At 45.8% G+C, this 18,342-nt stretch overlaps 1 protein-coding gene across 5 annotated transcripts in view; it reads left to right on the forward strand.

The window, feature by feature from the left end:
- The first annotated feature begins 15,921 nt into the window (after window positions 1-15,921).
- Window positions 15,922-18,342, forward strand: part of GALNTL6 (polypeptide N-acetylgalactosaminyltransferase like 6) — an 837,664-nt gene continuing 835,243 nt past the window's right edge. Inside the window, exons 1-3 of one of the 5 annotated variants that reach the window (XM_014575467.3) lie at window positions 15,923-16,809; window positions 17,133-17,549; window positions 17,810-18,109. In XM_014575467.3, the coding sequence (XP_014430953.1) occupies window positions 17,957-18,109 (153 nt within the window). In that variant the 5' untranslated portion in view covers window positions 15,923-16,809; window positions 17,133-17,549; window positions 17,810-17,956. Of the gene's footprint in view, window positions 17,550-17,809; window positions 18,110-18,342 lie in introns of all 5 variants that reach the window. The other 4 variants (XM_075930207.1, XM_075930204.1, XM_075930205.1 and 1 more) reach the window with 4 other exon arrangements.

Below are 18,342 nucleotides of genomic sequence, written 5' to 3' on the forward strand. Positions count from 1 at the left end.
GCCCTCCAGTGGAAATTCAGGGTGCTCAACACCAGGGGCAGAATTTCTGGAGGGTATGTGGGGGGGTGGAGGTGGGGGAGGGGCAGCAGTCATGCATTCCAGGACATGGCTTGCTTCTCATCCTGTTACCTGGACTATCAGGGAGTGAGGGGAAAGTACTTCCATTCTGTGCATGCCTCTCACATCTGGCTGGTGAGCTCCCTTCACCAGCCAGGAGTGAGAGGCATGCATGGAATGCAAGTACTGTACTTTCCCCTCGCTCCCTGGTAATCTGGGGAACAGGATGAAAAGCAAGCCACGTCCCAGAGGAGACAGCTGCTCACCCCCCTACCCTGCCAAAACGCCACCCTTACTCAGCACCAGGCAACATCAGGCCCTAGGTTTTGGGTGAACATGCAAGTTTTGCTGTGACTATTTTTTAAGTTCGACCAAACTAGAAAATTCAAAGAAACACAGCCTAAAATATAGAGTATCATGTCTTTCTAGACTTTGAGGAAAAAGGAAATTAGTCTGAAACTAGGCCAACTTTCATCTGGAAGTCTTAGCTAGTTTAGCAAAGCAGAACTAAGTTCTCAGCTAGTAATGAAGTATTCAGAAAAATGAATTTGATCTAGTTTTGTTACAAAATTTTGTCTTTTGAGAAAGAAGGGCTATTTTGGAAAACTCCCAAGCTGTATTTAAAGATTATATATAATGTAGGGTTGTATCTAGGTATGTATAAACTTTCACATTACTGTGTTTTTTCACATTACAGGGAGTGTTGTATGCACAATTTGAATGAACTTAAGACTGTTATTAGGCTTTGTCCCAAATGAAGTTCTCTGGGACGGACATCATAATTTGCAAAGATGTTAAATGGCAGCTAAGGTTCTGTGAACACATTTGTATGGGCTAGCTAAATGTCTGACTTAATGTTCTTTCTAAAAAAAACCCAGACCATTGCATGGCACTGTGAGATAGGTGAGTGTAGGTTGGTGTGCATCAATATTTTTCTTCTGGTGTACCTTCTGTCTCTGCAAGTACTTTCCCATAGAAAGGAACAAAGTTAAATATAATAGCACAAATTATCTTCAAGGGTTAGATAACATGCTACTGTCCCTCATAAAATTTGTTTCTCTTTTTGAGGATTTAATCTGAGGTGCTCATAAGTCGCTTACTACACAGGAGAAGCTATGTAGCTTACCTTAATACTGGTTTAGTCTGAATCTGACAACATTGTATTGCATGTATAGATGATATGAATATTTCTAGTAAGATTTTGATCAAGGAAAGTATTTCTCCCTGTGGTAATTCAGCTTTAGCTACTTCACTTTTTTATGCTCAAAAAATGTAACTTTATTTAGCACCGTCACCTAAGCAGTTACACGATCAAAAGAGAGGTGTCCATTTAATTGCTACGAACAAACAAGAAAAGCTGACTAAATCCTGAAAGCCTGAGTCAAATGGAAAAGGTTGGGAGAAGATGATGCTCTTAGCTCTTGGAGTGAAGTGAATGACTGAATGCAAAAGTCTTTTATATCACTTAGCTGACTGCAGACGTGAGAAATATTACTGGAGTGCTGAAGTAGTTCGGGTCAGCTGGGATGACAGAGTCCATATACAATGCATGGAGAAGTTACAGAAAGGAAACAGTACATGATCTGAATCACCACATACCCTGAGCTGCTCAGACATCACAATTCAAAAATGTGGCTGAGGAAAAATTGTATATTGAACCAGGCAAGAAATTAAAGCCTGTTCTCAGTTTTCACTGTCAAATTTGTGATGTTTGACCCCCTTGCAATCATTTGTGGCTGCATTTCCATCATTAATGGAAAAAATGGTTGGCCTTCTAGCTCAATTATAGTTGGTGCTATAATGAGAATTTAAGGTCCAGTAAGTAATGCTTATAATTTATGGTGTGGCCAAACTCTGGCACCTCTAAGTTTAGCAGTTCATAGCCCTGGCACATCTGGGCTCCTGGACAGCAACCACTACTTTTCAGCCATCTTGCTCTAAAGGCAGTACTGCCAGGAGCAACTGGGAAGAAGTAAAGGGTGGCCTAGGCTGTCTCTAGACTACACAGTTCTTCTGGATAAAGATATGGTTCGCAATTTGCAGAGCTTTTTCCGCTTTTTTTTGGAAGAGGCTTTTCTGACATTTGGCCTGTTTACACTGGGCCAAATGTGGGGGAAAAAACCCTTTTTTGGAACATCCCTTCTTCCTTGTAAAATGAGGTTTACAGGGATGCCAAAAAAAGTGTCTACTCTTCCGAAAAAAATTCAGAAGAGGAGACGCATTCCATTCTCTAGTCACCCAACCACTGTTTCATTTGTGAGTCAAAAAGTAGCATCTCATGTTGACCTTACAGATTAATGTAGTGGTATAGCATATTAAACACAAAGTTTCTATGTGTAATATGAGGTAGGATAATAAAAATGTTGATTGTTCAGTTTGGATTAACAGTTCAGTGTTTGCCAAGCCATGACACCTCTTTCATTACAAATTAAACACTGCCAGTAGGTTATTTATTAAGGAAGTCATAAGCAAATGATAGGCAGGATATCACTGTTCATTAATTAAATTATGAACATTTTTTAGGATGAGCTGGCCCATGGGTCACATACTAAGTATGTCTGCTCTACATTCTCTTTCATACTCTTGAGGCAAAAAGACAGAATGATTATCCTTCCCCCTTATGACTATTCAGTCACTGTACTACTGAATTTATATATTGACAATAGGAGTTGAGTGCCAAAAAAGTGTGTTTCCTGCCCCAATGATCTTACAATAAACCTGAGTACGCAAACAGTACAAAATATATGAAGATGGGGATTGGCCCTTAGAATCTGAATGCTTAAGACAGGCATGTCCAAAGTCCGGCCCGCGGGCCAATTGCAGCCCGTGTTCCGATTTAATACGGCTCCCACTTCCTCCCCCTCTCCTGGCTCCCCGGCGCTCTTTTGAACTGGTGCGCCCAGCGCACCACTTCCGGCCGCGCCATCGCCGCCGCCGCTTATGGCCTCCGCGGTCCTAGAGCCTGCCCTGTAGGGCATGTCTGCAGCCCCGCTCCCCCGCTCGGCTGCGGGTTCGCCCTGCCCCCGGGCCGGTGTGAGGCCGGCGTGCCCTGCGCTCTCCACCCTCCTCCGACCCTGCGGGCCCTCCGCCTTGGGGCTGAGAGTGCGGGGACGGCCCTCACGCATGTTCACTTCTTCAAATCTGGCCCTCTTTGAAAAAAGTTTGGACACCCCTGGCTTAAGAGAAGAGGCAGAAATTTAGAATTTTTTATAAGCCTTCAGAAGCATATTCATGAAATAAACATAATCTGTCAATGGAATTAAGTAGTTCCAAAGATTTAGGCAGATCACTAGCGCAGTGCTGGTATTTCAATTATTGGGCCTAAATGTGAGGGTTTAAGACCTACAGGAATTACTTTTTCTATGGTTAACCCACAGAAAGAGGGCATTAGTTCCAAACCTTAAGGAGTTAACTATTACTTCTCTGTGTCAGTAACATACCATGGCATCACTGGCCTTTCCACAATAAAGACAAATATATATTTTAGGTATAAAAAAAATTGAACAGGCTTGAGTTTGTTCCCCCACTCTGGGGGATTCTCTTTTTGCTTGGTTGTCTGCTAATGGAGATCTTCTTTGCCAAGATTGAAGTCCCCATCTGTCATTCGCCTTTCATATTTCATAAAGGAGGTAAGGAGCCTGACAGTTTCCACAAATAATTACACACATTCCAATATGTCTCACAAAAGGGCAATTATATGGAGAAAAAGGGGAAAAGCCACAATTAGCAATATTTTTCTGGCTATTATTTATATCTGGTTTTGAGCAAAGATGAGGTTGTCCTCATGCGTGAATCACTTTCCTATCTCTATCAAACTATATCCGTTGACTTTGAGCTACTGTAATTCAAACCTCACCTATCCTATAAAGAGTACACATTTGTTGTAACCAGGACATGATTGCTCAACCTACGATATTTTACAACAAACTAGGTTGAGTTATAGTCACAAAATAAGTACCTATCAACCACGTTTGCGCTTCTGTACTTATCAAGCTGCTGAACTGTGTCTGCATGAATGAACTGTAGAAAACTAACCTGTAAGTCTTAGCAGGAGACCAAGTTACTGGAAGACATGAACATAGAAAAGCACATAGGAAAGTGTTCACACAAACTAGAAATTCAATATATTTTATTATCCCACCCCATATTAAACACAAAAACAGTGTGTTTAATATGCCAAGCCACTACATTAGTCTGTAGGTCAACATGAGGTGCTGCATTTTGAATTAAAGCACAGTAACTTCAACACAGCCTATCCTCCTGGCAGTATTGGAAAAGGTGACAAAATTGAAAATCTGAAGTCTTCACATCACACTTCAAACGTCATTCTCACAACCTCAGCAACTGTATGGAAAAAAGCAACAGCTGCTTCTCTTCGGATAACATTTGTCCTAGCTAAAAAGAAAAAGCCTTTTTGAATGCTGAGCATATTGGAAATGCTGGAGGAGCTTTTTGCCAGAGATGAAAACAAAGATGACATTGTGAAGTTCCCCTTCTAATTCAACAGCAGTGTGAAGAGTTGGAGGTAATTTACAAGGCTTTCATCAGCGCTGCTTTCCAATTTTAAAAATGCCAAAAATATATCTTACAGTGGATGAATCAAGCAATTTAAGTGATGCTGCCCACCTATCACTGTTTGTTAGATCTTATGATGGTTAACTTTTCAAGAAAGATTTTTTTTGTGCTTGATACCATTAACCTATGCCCAAAGAGACAAAATTTTTAAAAGGATAAAAGGCTTGTTTGAAAAACAAATTTATATCTGCAGAAAGTAAATTTGCTTTTTACAGATGGAAGCCCTATTATGACAGGGAAAGAGAGAGATTTTGATTCATATTGGATGATACACACTTCATCAAATATATTTCACTGTATCCTTCATCAGACTATCCTGTGCTATCAGTTGTCTGGGTACTTGCAAACTCCCCCCTCAAAACAAAACAAAACAAAACCAAAAATGGGGCAAGAGGGAGAGAGGATATTGTGATGAGATTAGTGAACTACATGCATTCAGTGTCTATCTTAACATACTGTCTTTTAAAAGCTCCTTTACAAGACATTTTGTCTGAATACAGTGAACTGTTACAGCAGAATGATGTTCACTGGTTAAGTAGGGATAAGTGTTAGAGAGGTCTTGTAAGCTTCAAAAAATATTTCTTTCAATCCACAAGACAAACAAGTCTTAACAGTCCCTGGAATGTATGTATGTTTCCTCTGTTTCTGTGAGATATTACTGGTAGCGTTAATTCCCTCAACTCGCAACTCCAAGGCTGCACAAGCAGTGTTAGGGATCTCTTTTGAAAAAATTTGCCTTTTAGAGGAAACTTGTAATCTATCAGACAGACTTAACATGAAAGATGTTGTACTTTCTTATGTTCCATGTTCTAGCTGCAGATGAAACAATGAAGATAATTGGAAATTCTTGCAACCTGACTGAAAACTTTAAAATCTGATTTGAGAATTTTAAAATTCCAAAGGATTTTCTTTTATTTGTTCATGATTTGTTTCCCTACCAATGGACCTTGCAAAGTACATTCTTGGTTCAATTCAAAGAATCATAGAAGTTTAGGAAAAGGCCTCAGGAGGTCATCTAGTTTAAACCACTACTCAAAGCAAGATCAACCCCAACTAAATCATTCTAGCCAGGTCTTTGTCAAACCTGACCTGAAAAACCTCTAGGCTACATCTACACTGGCATGATTTTCCGGAAATGCTTAAAACGGAACAGTTTTCCATTATAAGTATTTCCGGAAAAAGCGTGTCTACATTGGCAAGATGCTTTTCCGGAAAAGCACTTTTTCCGGAAAAGCATCCGTGCCAATGTAGACGCGCTTTTCCGCAAAAAAGCCCCGATCATCATTTTTGCAATCGGGGCTTTTTTTGCGGAAAACACTACTGTGCTGTCTACACTGGCCCTTTTCCGGAACAGTTTTCTGGAAAAAGACTTTTGCCCGAACGGGAGCAGCATAGATTTCCGGAAAAGCACTGATGATTTTACATTAGATCGTCAGTGCTTTTCTGGAAATTCAAGCGGCCAGTGTAGACAGCGGCAAGTTTTTCCAGAAAAGCGGCTGATTTTCCGGAATAACTTGCCAGTGTAGACACAGCCCTCAGGATGGAGAGTCTACTACCACCCTCCTAAATAACCCATTCTAGTGCTTCACCACCTCCTACTGAAATAGTTTTTCCCCAACAACAACCAGACCTTTGCCATTGCAACTTGAGACCATTACGTCTTGTTCTGTCAATTAATAAAGAAACATTTCAATTAGAAATTGCAAGGCACCATACATGAGATATCTTGAAGTCAAAATTTAGAAAAGTGTGACTTGAAGGTTTAATGACTCAATATACTTACTAGTTTCAGAATAGCAAGAATCCTAGCCATCTTTCTTTCAAACATATTCAGGTCAATGTATTTCTATGAATCTGGGTTTTCTACCATGAACATTATAAAAACATCACCACAATCACCAGAGTGATGAGCATCTTCAGCAGTGCATGTGTCTTACCCTGACCACCTACAAACTTCTTTTCATGAAGCTTGCCAGAGATTATCAATGTCACCTCTCACATTAGAGAATGTGACAAACACAGGTAGTAATGTTAACTTATATACTTTGTTAAAAGATCACCAGATAAGAACGAGTGTTTGCATCAAGGTCTTTATTGATAGCTGATGTTTTCTAATTTTGGCATTCTTTTGTGCTATGGCATATGGACATAAAATTCTTGCCATAAAATTCACTGCTCTATATACTATTGCCATAAAATTCACTGTTCTATATACTATTCCTCAGAATCTTGGAAAGGGCTGCTTTCTTGATGAGAGCTGGTGAATTTTATTCAGTATTACCTCTGCAAGTGCAGACAGCCATTTTTGTGTGTGTTGAGAGGGAGGCCAAGAGACTTGTTGGGACCCTGGGCAAGAGGAGGGGGTGGCTCTGTGATCATTGAAGGGACAGGTCTCGGGCCATAACGCACCCTTCTGTTCCCCGCCCCAGCCAGCTCTCAGAACTGTCCAGAGTGGTGCTGCATGGTGCTCCAGCAGCTATTTAAAGGGCCCAGAGCATTGGCTGCCACTACTTCTATGGTAGAGGCAGTCAAATTGCTGGGCATTGGGGCAACTGCCCTCTTTCCCCCTATGACCTCCCGCATCAGCAGGCATGTCTGTTGCTCTAGTATGGGTAATCAGCAATTCTTTTCTGATTAATAGAGAGTTCTTTGTTTGAATGATACCTTTGAATATTTATGGGGCTGCTTTCCCATTGGCCCAAAGAAGTTTATATTCCAAACTTCAAAGGAAATATTCTAATCACTGAGCATTGGAACAACAGAATTTTAGAGGAAAAATATCAAATACAGGTTGGACTTTTCTGGTTTGGCACCCTTGGGACCTGAGCTGTCCCAGATCAGGGAGTTTGCTGGATCAAGGGAGGTCAGTGCTCCCCTGCTGGCTGGCCTGGTCCCCTCTCCTCTCCCTGGGGCTCCCTGCCCTGATAAAGCTGGCCTGCCAGGGTTCCCTACCTTGCTGACTGCCCTCTGCCTCAGGGTCTCTTGGGGTTTCCATTAGGGATCACTTGGCTGCTGCTAGTGCCCACTGCCACAGGCTGTTCTCTGGGGTTCCTGGCTGGGGCCACCTAGCGCACTGCCCTGCTACTGGTGGGGGTTCCCCAGCTGGGGCTGCCTGGCCAATCCTCTGGGGATTCAGACTGCCCGCCTCTGCCAGCCCTGTTTCAGCTGCCCTGTCATCTCAGCCCACTACCACTTAGAATTTCTTGGGGTTCCTGACTGGGGCCACTTGGCCACAGGCAGCCTAGCTGTAGCCGGAGATTCCCCGGCTGGGGCTGGGACTTCCTGGCCATATGGCCTCACTAACACTGCAGGTTCACCGGCCCAGGCGGGAGCTCCCATGCCATTGTCTGGTCCTGCTGACGCCGGGGGATCCCTGGCCAGGGCTCCTCAGCCACCGCCTGGCTCCGTTGCTGCCTGGCCCAGCTGGGGCTCCCCAGTTCCTGTGTTGCTCTGGGTCTCTTTGGTCCAGCAACATCCCTGGCCCTGCCAGACTACAGATGTTGCCAGACCAGAGAGTCCCAGTTTTGAGTGGTTCAATCCGTACAGTACCACACAATGGTTTTATTCAAACTAAATAAAAAATTAAATTTATGACATTGTTAGTTTCAAGTGGCTTAACTGTTATAATCATCTTAACCAAATTCTTTGCTCTGCAAATAGTCACTTTATAAAACCTAGCAATGTTACCATTTTATAATTTTTCTTTTGTCATTTTTAGTATTCCCTTAGAGTGGCTGTATATAACTTAAATCCACACAACATTATGATAACATGTACTAAATTCAATAAGCAAAAATACAATTGTTACTCCCCATCAGCTATACAGGCAATATGAAACACTAAATTCATTCAATCGTGAGTCCATTGACCATATATCCAACACAGTAGCACACTCAATGAGGTGGTCTATGTGCCAGTGGAACAAAGCCATAACTCTACTCTTCTGGAAGCATGCCTGCAATCACCCACTGAGAATGCATTCATATTCAGCCATGAATTGATTTTATTTAATTCTGTCTCTAGGGAACTAATTTTCAGCAAAACACTTACTCTATCAGCCATTTAATAAATATGTTCCCCTTCCCATTGGAAGTCAGTGGCAAAACTAAAGGGTGATTTGGTTAAATTATAAGTATCTACATGGCGAACAAATACTTGATTATGAGCTCTTTGGTATAGCACAGAAAGGTATAACATGATCCAATGGTAGGAAGTTTAAGCTAGACAAATTTACACTGGAAATAAGGTGTACATTTAACAGCTGATGTAATTAACCATTAGAACAAATTATCAAGTGTTGTGATGGATTTTCTATTATTGGCAAATTTCAAATCGAGCTAGAATATCTGTTTAATATATGTTCTAGCAACTATTTGGGGGATTCTCGAGGTCTTGTGTTATGCAGGACTCTACTAAGACAACAATGGTCTCTTCTGGCCTTGGAATCTACAAAAATTCCTACTAACTTCAAAGAAGTGTGATGAACATGTTATGAGAGACAGGTTTAACTATAATGTAACATTATATATTGTGAGACAGGTCAGGTTCTCCTGAGACCCCCCCAGTCCAGCCCCTAATAGTTCCTGCGCTGCCTTTTAGTTCTGCTTTTTCCCTCCGCAAGGTTCAAATCTGTCTGGTCATTTAAAGTTCAAATTCAGCCTCAGGCGCCTTGCTTGAGAACTGCCATTCGTCACAGCCCGAGGCTCCTCGGTCCTCTGCCCGCAGCCGCTGTACCTGCCAGGGAGGGAGAGAAGAGTGCGACCAACCGCCCATGCCAAGATCCTCTCCCCACTCCCCATCCCTCTTGAAGTCGGCCCTCCTTTAAATTCCACGCCGCCCATCCTTGGCCCAGTGCTTGGGGATGATGTCACCCCTGCGACCTCTCCACCTCACCTCCCTCCTTGCCTCTCTACCCAGCCTTCTGCTCTGCTGGCAGATGCCTCCCGCCATGGAACACCCCACCACAGGGTCCTAACGTGGCCCCGTGTGGGGTCGCTAATGTGCATGTGAGGCAAGCCTACAGTGGCTGGAAGCTGTCGAGCGAATGCTTCTCCCCGTCCAAGCCCCAAGTGCAGGGGGGCGTGTCTTGCTGTGCAGAGGTAGGCAACCCCATCACATACATGCCAACTCAAAAAGTGTTAATGACTTTTTAATATAAGATTTATTCAAAGAGAGGAGGTGAAAAAGGGATGTAGTGCTTGCTTAGGAAGGTATTTATTCATTCAGAGAAAGAGCAAGTACTGTAGCACTTTCTAACAATAAATATATATTTTCAAGGAGAAAGCATGCATCTGAGAAGGCTCCAGAGAAATCAGCATTTACTACTTCACTAACCAGCTGAGTCACTGACCTGAGGTGATCTTAACAACACTTTATTCTAAAGTGATTGTTAAATGGAATACTAAAAGCTTTCAGAAAAGCCTTTTGGCTCTGCTCTCAGCTATTGCTATTACCTTACATGGAACAGTCCCTTTTGAATACTTCTAATTTTTATCACCTGGTACTGCCCCAGAAGTGAGAAATACATCGGTCTGTGTGTGAGTCTGTTTGTTTGTTCATTCAAGAACTCCTCAACGGTAAGAGCTAGTGCCACCAAATTTGGCATGCAGCTTCCTCTTCTCCTAACTTAAAGCAAGGTCAGGCTTTGGTTGTGCCAGGACAATGAGATGCACTGAGAAAGGGACATTTGTTTTCTATAACATGAAAAGGGAGCGGGAGGGGCTGTTAGGAAGGACATGATATTGAGAGGTGTCACTGTGGCCAGCAAGCCCACAGGGGAGAGCTATCCTACAGAGTGGCCACTGGGGGCAGCAGTACAATGAAGGGAGTGGCCAGGAGGGGTGGAACTCCATCCTCTTCCTTGCCAGCACACCGGATAAGTAGGCCTCCTGCCCCAAAACCCCTTTCCCGCCTTCCTGACAAGTGCCAGGCTATGTCTAGACTGCAAGCCTCTTTCGAAAGAGAGCGTCTAGACTGCACGTGGAATTTCGAAAAAGCAAGTCTGGATGCTCTCTTTCTAAAAATTCCTGTTTGCTTTCAAGAACGCCTTTCGAAAGAATTAGGTTTACTACCGTCGAAAGAAAAGCCGCATTCTTTCGATTTAATTTCGAAAGAGCGCGGCTGCAGTCTAGACGCAGGTGAAGTTTTTTCGAAAAAAACCCTGAGTCTGGACACAGCCTCAGAGAGGGAAGAAAAAGCCCCTAGCAGCCAGAGCAGAGTGGATGGAACCCCCCTGTCCTGAGCTCCTCCTCAGCCCTCTCTCTTGCACTTCCCTGTACACACAGTCCTCCACTGTCCCCCACATTCCTGGGGTCCTGCCTGATTCTTGCATTCCCCATACCACCAGCTTCCTGTCCTAAAGGACCTGGCCAACACTAGGTAAGTGATTTACCCAATGTTGCTGGGGCCCTTAACTCAATTAATGCATGTTTGTTTGTTTTTTTGGAAAATAAAATAAAAATGTACATGCTTCATTTAAATCATTGCTGGGGGCGGGGGGCTGAGGATGAAGAGTTCAGTGTGTAGGCTGCCCCAGAGAGAGTGGACTACACTAGCCCTCTCTCGCCACAGCAACTTAGACCATGTGAGAACTGTCTCTCTATGGCTGATTCAGCTCTAGTGTGCACAGCCAAGGGAGGGGTGCATGTCGTGTGGCTGTCACGGGTCCAGATTCGTCAACCCCTTGCATTCCCCAGCCAGAGTGAGGAAAGCAGCAAATTGTGGACTGGTCCCTCGCTCCCTGAGAAAGGGGAACAGTCATCAATGTCTCCATATGAATTCAGGGCCCCTCCAGCCCTCCCTAAAGAGCCCCTGAGAGTGGGAAGCTCTGGACCTTTGATATGTGGAAGCTCAACTAGAAAAATTCAATCTTGATTCCTCATTGCCCTTTTAGACCAGTTGTATTGACTCAAATGGACAAGAAATTTGGTGGAACCACATACCAGGGAAATACTTCCAACAAGGGAATGATATAGATTCCGGGGCAGAATGGAGATTGCAAGTGCATGTGCATTAACAGTAAGCCTCAACCCAAATAACTCCTCCCCCCCACCACCATTTTTAAGGTGATTTACATACAGACTTTAAGCTCATAACATTACTGTATGGATCAAGTTAGAAAATAAGAATTTCTGTTCTGTTGGAAAATCTAACATTTCAATATTTATGTTCACCCTGAATTACAAAGAAAAGTCAATTTCTTACATAATTTCTCACAGTCTTTCTTGGAAATTCTGAAAAACTTCTATTCAGAAACATTTCCTTTGAAAACTTTTGAATAATTTTGTTTCAAGAGGGTAAAAATGTTTTTGTTGTACCAGTATAAAGTAACAAAATGTATATTCTTGTAATCTTTGTAATATAACACATAAAACCTAGCCGAAACATTTTTTGACTGAAAAATGTTACTTATTACATGACAATGATTTGATTTTAGTGCAACCCCAATTTCTGATGGGAAAACTGTTTCACTGGAAAAAAAATTCAGGAAGCTATGTACCTGGATAGTATTAAAGGTATTTCTATTGTACTGATATGGCCACAGATAGTTTTACAGTTTACTTCAGGACTTAGGGCTAAGTCATTGGCACAAGGCCTAAGAGTCAGGATTAATATTGGAACTCGTGAATTTCTGGGTCCAGTCCTGTGCTCAAACTAGGCTGCTCCATTTTCTGTGTGCCAGGTTCTTCAGAGTGCTATTAATTTACAGCTCCTACAGACTCCACTGAAAGTTTTGGAAGAACCAAGCCCTGCAGCCCTGGTTTTGTCAGTAGCAGACTTCAGTCTGCAGTGCTACCACCTGAGCATCCTATACATTAGGCTTCTAACATATTCCCTATAGAATGTAAAGAGGTATAGGGCTTATGCAGTAAGATCACAGTTCTGTAATTCTTCCACTGGTAGCTCCCACTGACCCAAACAGGCCCATTGAATTTTATGGGACCACTTGCATCAGTAAAATGACTAATATAAGGAAAGGCTGTAGTATTGAACGTGAATAAAATACATTCCCATTCTCCTTTTTTGTTCTTTGTTGTTTAAATAAAAGAAAAATCCTGTCAACTTTTATATACACATTCTCAGGGAAAAAACAATACCACAGTTATAAAGCATTTCTTATAGAACTGAACTGATGTCAGCCATTTAATAATTAATAGTGTATGTTCAAAAATATTACCATGTGCTCTCTGGACTCAGTTTCCGCAAACTGGGGATCCAGAAAATCCATGGGATTGGAGGGTCTCCCTCTGGCTAGGCTAAGATGCCCCACAAGATGTCTTGTACTTGACTTCCATTTTGGCCTTAAGTTGCCTTACACACAGTTTCAGAACAGGAACGTTCCAGAAGACTGGAAGCAAGCTAATGGTGTGCTAATATTTAAAAGGGGTAGGAACAAGATGACCTAGGTAATTATAGGCCTGTCAGTATGAAGCAGCTGAGATGGGACTCAATAAAGAACTATAGCAGGATAATAAAATTAATGCCAGTCAAAATAGTCTTATGGAAAATAAATCCAGTGAAACTTTAAATTTCTTTAGTTGAGATAAAAAGTTTGGTTGATAGTTAATGGTGTGATGTAATAGACTCATGTAAGACATTTGCATTACTCTGTGATTAAAAAGCTAGAAAGATATAAAATTAATAAGGTATACATTAATTGGATTAAAAGATGGCTAACTGCTAGGTCTGAAAAAGGAACTATAAAAAGGGGAAACGTCAACTGTGTACTTACTGTGGGGCCTGATAGGATTGGTTGTTAGTTTTACCCTATTTAACTTTTTTTAAATCAAATGATATGAAAGAAAACAAGGAGTGCTAAAGTTTGCACATGACAAAATTAGAGGAGCAATAAATAATGAAGGTAAATCACTAATACAGAGCAATCTGGATTGCTGGATAAACTGGAATCAATATGGCTAAGCATAGATATCTAAGAGCAAAGAATGTAGACCCTACTCAGAGCATGGTAGACTCTCTTGGGAAGCAAGACTGAAAACTGGGAATTGTGATACATAATGAGCTGAACATGATTTTCCTGTGCATACTTAGGTAAAAAATGCTCATCCTTGGATGCACAACCAGTGGAATCTCAAGTAGTAGAGAAGATATTTTACTTCTCCATTTGTCACTTGTGTGACCACTATTGGAATACTGTGTCCTGGTGTCCACAATTTGGGCTGAGCGAAGACTTCTAAAAGAGAGTAGAGAATTAGAAATATTTTATAGTATAATCAAGGAGCTCACAGAACAGTATGTAAATAATTTTAGCAGAACAAATTTGATTATGGATTCCTGACTCTAGCATCACTGGCGACTTTTAAATCAAGATTGGATTTTTTTCCCCTGGATAGTAGGCTCTAGTCTGGAGAGATTTAACAGCATATTTCATACAGCAGGTCAGACAGTGGTCCTAGCTAGTTTTGGAATATATTTCTGCAGGGGGACATTGTCACACTGATACATCATCTTCCAGGAAGGGTATGAGGGATTCCTTCTCCAGAAGCAGGAGAAAGGATGTGTGATGAGGATAATAAAAGGATAAGTTCCTCTTGCTCCTTAGGCCTAAGAGCCCAAATCCGCTCTTTTTCAAGCGAGCACAACTGCAACCCCTTGCAACTGTACAGGCAGTCCCCGAGTTACGCGGATCTGACTTATGTTGGATCCGTAGTTACGGACGGGGATTTCTCGCCCTGGAGAACTAGAGCAGCGGGACGCCTGGTCCCGCCGCCCGCCTTCTCCGGGGCGAGAAAAGCTGCTCCCCGTCTCCCTGGTCTGCTGGCGGGAGATGGGAGCAAAGCGGCGGAGCACTGGGGGCCGGACCCACGGCCGCTTCCAGATCAGCTGGAAGCGGCGCGGGTCCTGCCGGGTGCTCCGCCGCTCTGTTCAGCGTCTCCCTGGTCTGCAGACCAGGGAGACGCTGAGCAGAGCGGCAGAGGACCCGGGCCGGACCCGCAGCGCTTTCAGCTGATCTGGAAGCCGCGGGTCCGCCCGGGTCCTCTGTGGCTTTGCTCAGCATCTCCCTGGTCTGCAGACCAGGGAGACGCTGAGCAAAGCCGCGGAGGACCCGGGCCGGACCGCGGCGCTGATCTGGAAGCGCCACGGTTCGGCCCGGGTCCTCCGCAGCTCTGCTCCACGTCTCCCTGGTCTGCTGGGGGGGGGGGGGACGCAGCTAGTGCCCCCCCAGCAGACCAGGGAGACGTGGAGCAAAGCCGGGGGCCTGTGGTAGTACAGGTGGGGCACTGCCGGTTGGTCCCGCAGCACCGCTTCTTGGCGCTACTGGACCAACCCGGCAGCACCCCAGCTGCTCTGCCCCAGGCGCCCTGATTCAGCTGCTGATCAGTTTCAGCAGTGGCTGAATCAGGATGCCTGGGGCAGAGCAGCTCGGGTGCTGCTGGGTTGGTCCAGTAGCTCCGAGGAGCAGCCGCGCTACTGGACCAAGCCAGCAGCACCCGAGCTGCTCTGCCCCAGGTGTCCCAAAGTCAGCCGCTGCTGAAACTGACCAGCGGCTGACTACAGGAAGCCCGAGGCAGAGTTGCTCTGCCCTGGGCTTCCTGGAATCAGCTGCTGATCAGTTTCAGCAGCAGCTGACTTGGGGACGCCTGGTGTTCTTATCTTGAATCTGTATGTAAGTGGAACTGGTGTCCAGATTCAGCCGCTGTTGAAACTGATCAGTTTCAGCAGCGGCTGATGCCAGTTCCGACTTACATACAGATTCAACTTAAGAACAAACCTACAGTCCCTATCTTGTACGTAACCCGGGGACTGCCTGTATTTGCCCCACTTCTATGCCTTACTCCTGAATTTCAGTGTTACTCCAACCACTGGAAATCTTCCGCAAGTTAAAATGCACAGACTAACTAGTCACAGGCGTATTGCCAAGCATTTCATACCTCACCTCATCATTTTCAGATTTATGCATAGGGTTTTGCTGCAGAATAGCTCCAGTGCTCCACAGACTCTGAAGAACTCTGTCAATATTTCAGTGAGTAATAGAAATAATGAGCAACAACGACTTGGTGACCTTTTAAACACATGACTGAGTTAGTGCTCCTTACTCAGAAAACCACCGATAGTGTGTCTGTCAAGCATACCTTGTAATCCAACATTCACCCAATGCACAATCAGGCATAATTCAAGGTTTTTGAGATTATGAACGTCCTATTTAGGAGGGTGGGGGCGTCTGCAAAGCTTTTCCTGTAATTTAAATTTAAAGAGACACCCTCCTCACCAAGGGGGAAGATTTTCTAACAACCAGGATAGTCAGGGCAGAGTGGCAAACTGTACTCCCTATACAAGGAGCCCTATTTAAAGTCTCTATCCCCTCTTCCTTCCTTAGCAAAACTGACCCTTATAGTGTCTGACTCAAGCTAGGGGCTTGTGATATTTCAAAGGCATCAATCGGGTCTACAGCTTTTCCTCTGTTGGGGGGCCCAGCAGGCCAAGGAGCGGGGTTGACTAAGCGGAGGGCACTCCGGGCAGGTGACTACCACCACCGGCGCGGCGCATCGCGAGGGAGTTGCGGAAAGGAACTGCAATGATAGCCCGTGCTCCGGGGCCCGGCCCAGGAGGTTCCCGGCACCCACGCCTGGGGTGGCTCGTGTCCCTTTATCATTGCTCCATGCTGCGGCGCCACGCTGAAGACAGCGTCCCGGCGTCTCCCCTTTGCCCCAGCCAGCGGTGCCCTTGCCAACCCCGCTGCGGGCACGCGGGGCGCAGTGTGGCCCGCGGGTTCGGGCGCCGGCTCCTGCCCAGCGTGGCGGCGAATTGCAGCCCCCGCAGAGCTCGGCGCTGAGGTGGGTTCTCCGCGGCCCCGCAGCCAGCGCCAGGCAACCGCGCGGGCTGCGGCGCCGCGACTCCCCCTGCGGAACAGCCCAGCCAGCTCCAGCGCGGGCACTCGAGACGCGCCAGCCGCCATGGCCGGGTGCCGCGGCCCGGGCGAGCCCCCTGCCGGGAGCGGAGCAGCGGCGCCGCGCGAGGAGCTGGGCGGGCGCCGGACGCTTTACCTGCTTGGGCGGCGGCGGGGAGAGCCGCTTTCTGCGCCCCGTCACCCTCTTCCCACCCCCTGCGCTCGGCGAAGCCCGCTCGCAGCTGCCGCTCGCCCGAGCTCATCATGAAGCGGGCGAGAAGGAAGAGCCCAGGACCCAGCTGCTACCTGGGGCCCGGCGCCGCTGGGCTGAGGTGAGGGCGAGGTGGGCAGCGTCCGGGAGGAAGGGAGCGCGCAGAGCCGGGCTTCTGCCCGGCGCCTCCTGCTGCTTTGCTGGCGCCGGAGCGGAGCGCGATGTCCCCTCCCCCGCTTGGATCCCGTGCACATGTCGTGCAGCCGCTACCGGCTCGCTGCAAGCCAGCGGGAGCTGGAGGGGGTGGCGGCTAGGGAGGACGCTGTTCATCCCCCGTCATTAGCCCCGGGCCGGTCCCTCCTGCACACTTAGAGCCTGGCGCATTGTTTTATTTCCTACATGGCTGAGCTCGTTCGGGGCTTTCTTCTTTCTTCTCGGCTCCAGCGGCCCCGGGAGGAGAATGGAAACATGCCCGGGAGAAGCGCGTGAAAACCCCGCGGGAGGGGAGCGAGCGAGCGGCGGTGAACGCACTTGGCGATGCGAGAAGAGTGCCTCGCAGGGGGAGGGTAAATCTCCATCTGTTTGGTGTGTTGCTCGGCGTGATGTCAGCTGTATCCTAAGGACACTCTCCCTCTGTCAGGAAGTGCACTGGCTGCAGCTGAGACGTGAGGCGGAGGAGGGGACGCCGAGGCAGGCAGTCCGTGCAGGGGTGTGTGTGTATGGGAAGGAGTTTGGAGCTCGCGGGTCAAGCAGGAGTGCCCCTTCCCTCCTTCGGTCCCAGCTGGAGCTGCACCTTGTAGCTCCGGGGTGGGAAGCGGCTGTTCTCACGGGGGGATTGGTCTCCTCTCTCTAGAGGCAGAGGTAACAGTCCATCTGGCGAATAGCTGTCCCGCTGCGACCGCGCGTGGCTCCCAAGTCCCCCAGCAAACCACATCTTGGCATATCGATGATTCAATAACTTCTGCTCCGTCTATCAGCCGATCGTATTTACTGTCTTGTTTTATATTAACGCGGGTGGGTCATGTGCTTCACAGTTTCCTCGGGAAAGCCTTCACTGATGATTTCAGTCGCAATTTTGGGGGCATTGTTAAGTGAATCTATGTTTTGCGTTTGTCCCGCAGGTTACAAACGCCCCCTGTGAACGGGGCGGATTGGTAGTGAAGGCTTGTAACAAAAGTTTCTTTGAATCGACTCCTAGTTTGGAGGTGACGAGGAGACAGGGAGGAAAAGAAATTGCTCTCGAGCGCAAGGGATAGCTCATCTTATACATGCTGCCATTTGCCATGAAGAGAAAACAGAAGAGATTTCTGCAAATGACGTTGTTGTTCATGATGGCTTTAATTTTCCTGCCTAATATTGGTCTGTGGTCCTTATACAAGGATAAACACCTAATGAAATCTCCAGAGCCAGGAGAGCAGCAGGTGAGTGAGATGTTGGAGGAGGGGAGATTGAGTTTTGTTTGCTAACTATTAAGGTTTACCAGCATTATTTAGCTTGATGGGTGGCTGCTATGAAAAACTAGTTTGCACTTAATTATGCTCTTATGTCATTTAAAACTTGAATTTGCTTTGAATGCTGAAGATGTCTTTGATAGCCTGATGGTAAATATGGTGTGAAGTGGGGGAAAAAAGGAAAGCATGCGTTGTGCACGAAA

Source organism: Pelodiscus sinensis, chromosome 5 (assembly GCF_049634645.1).
Source record: "Pelodiscus sinensis isolate JC-2024 chromosome 5, ASM4963464v1, whole genome shotgun sequence".
In the NCBI taxonomy this organism is placed as follows: domain Eukaryota; kingdom Metazoa; phylum Chordata; order Testudines; family Trionychidae; genus Pelodiscus; species Pelodiscus sinensis.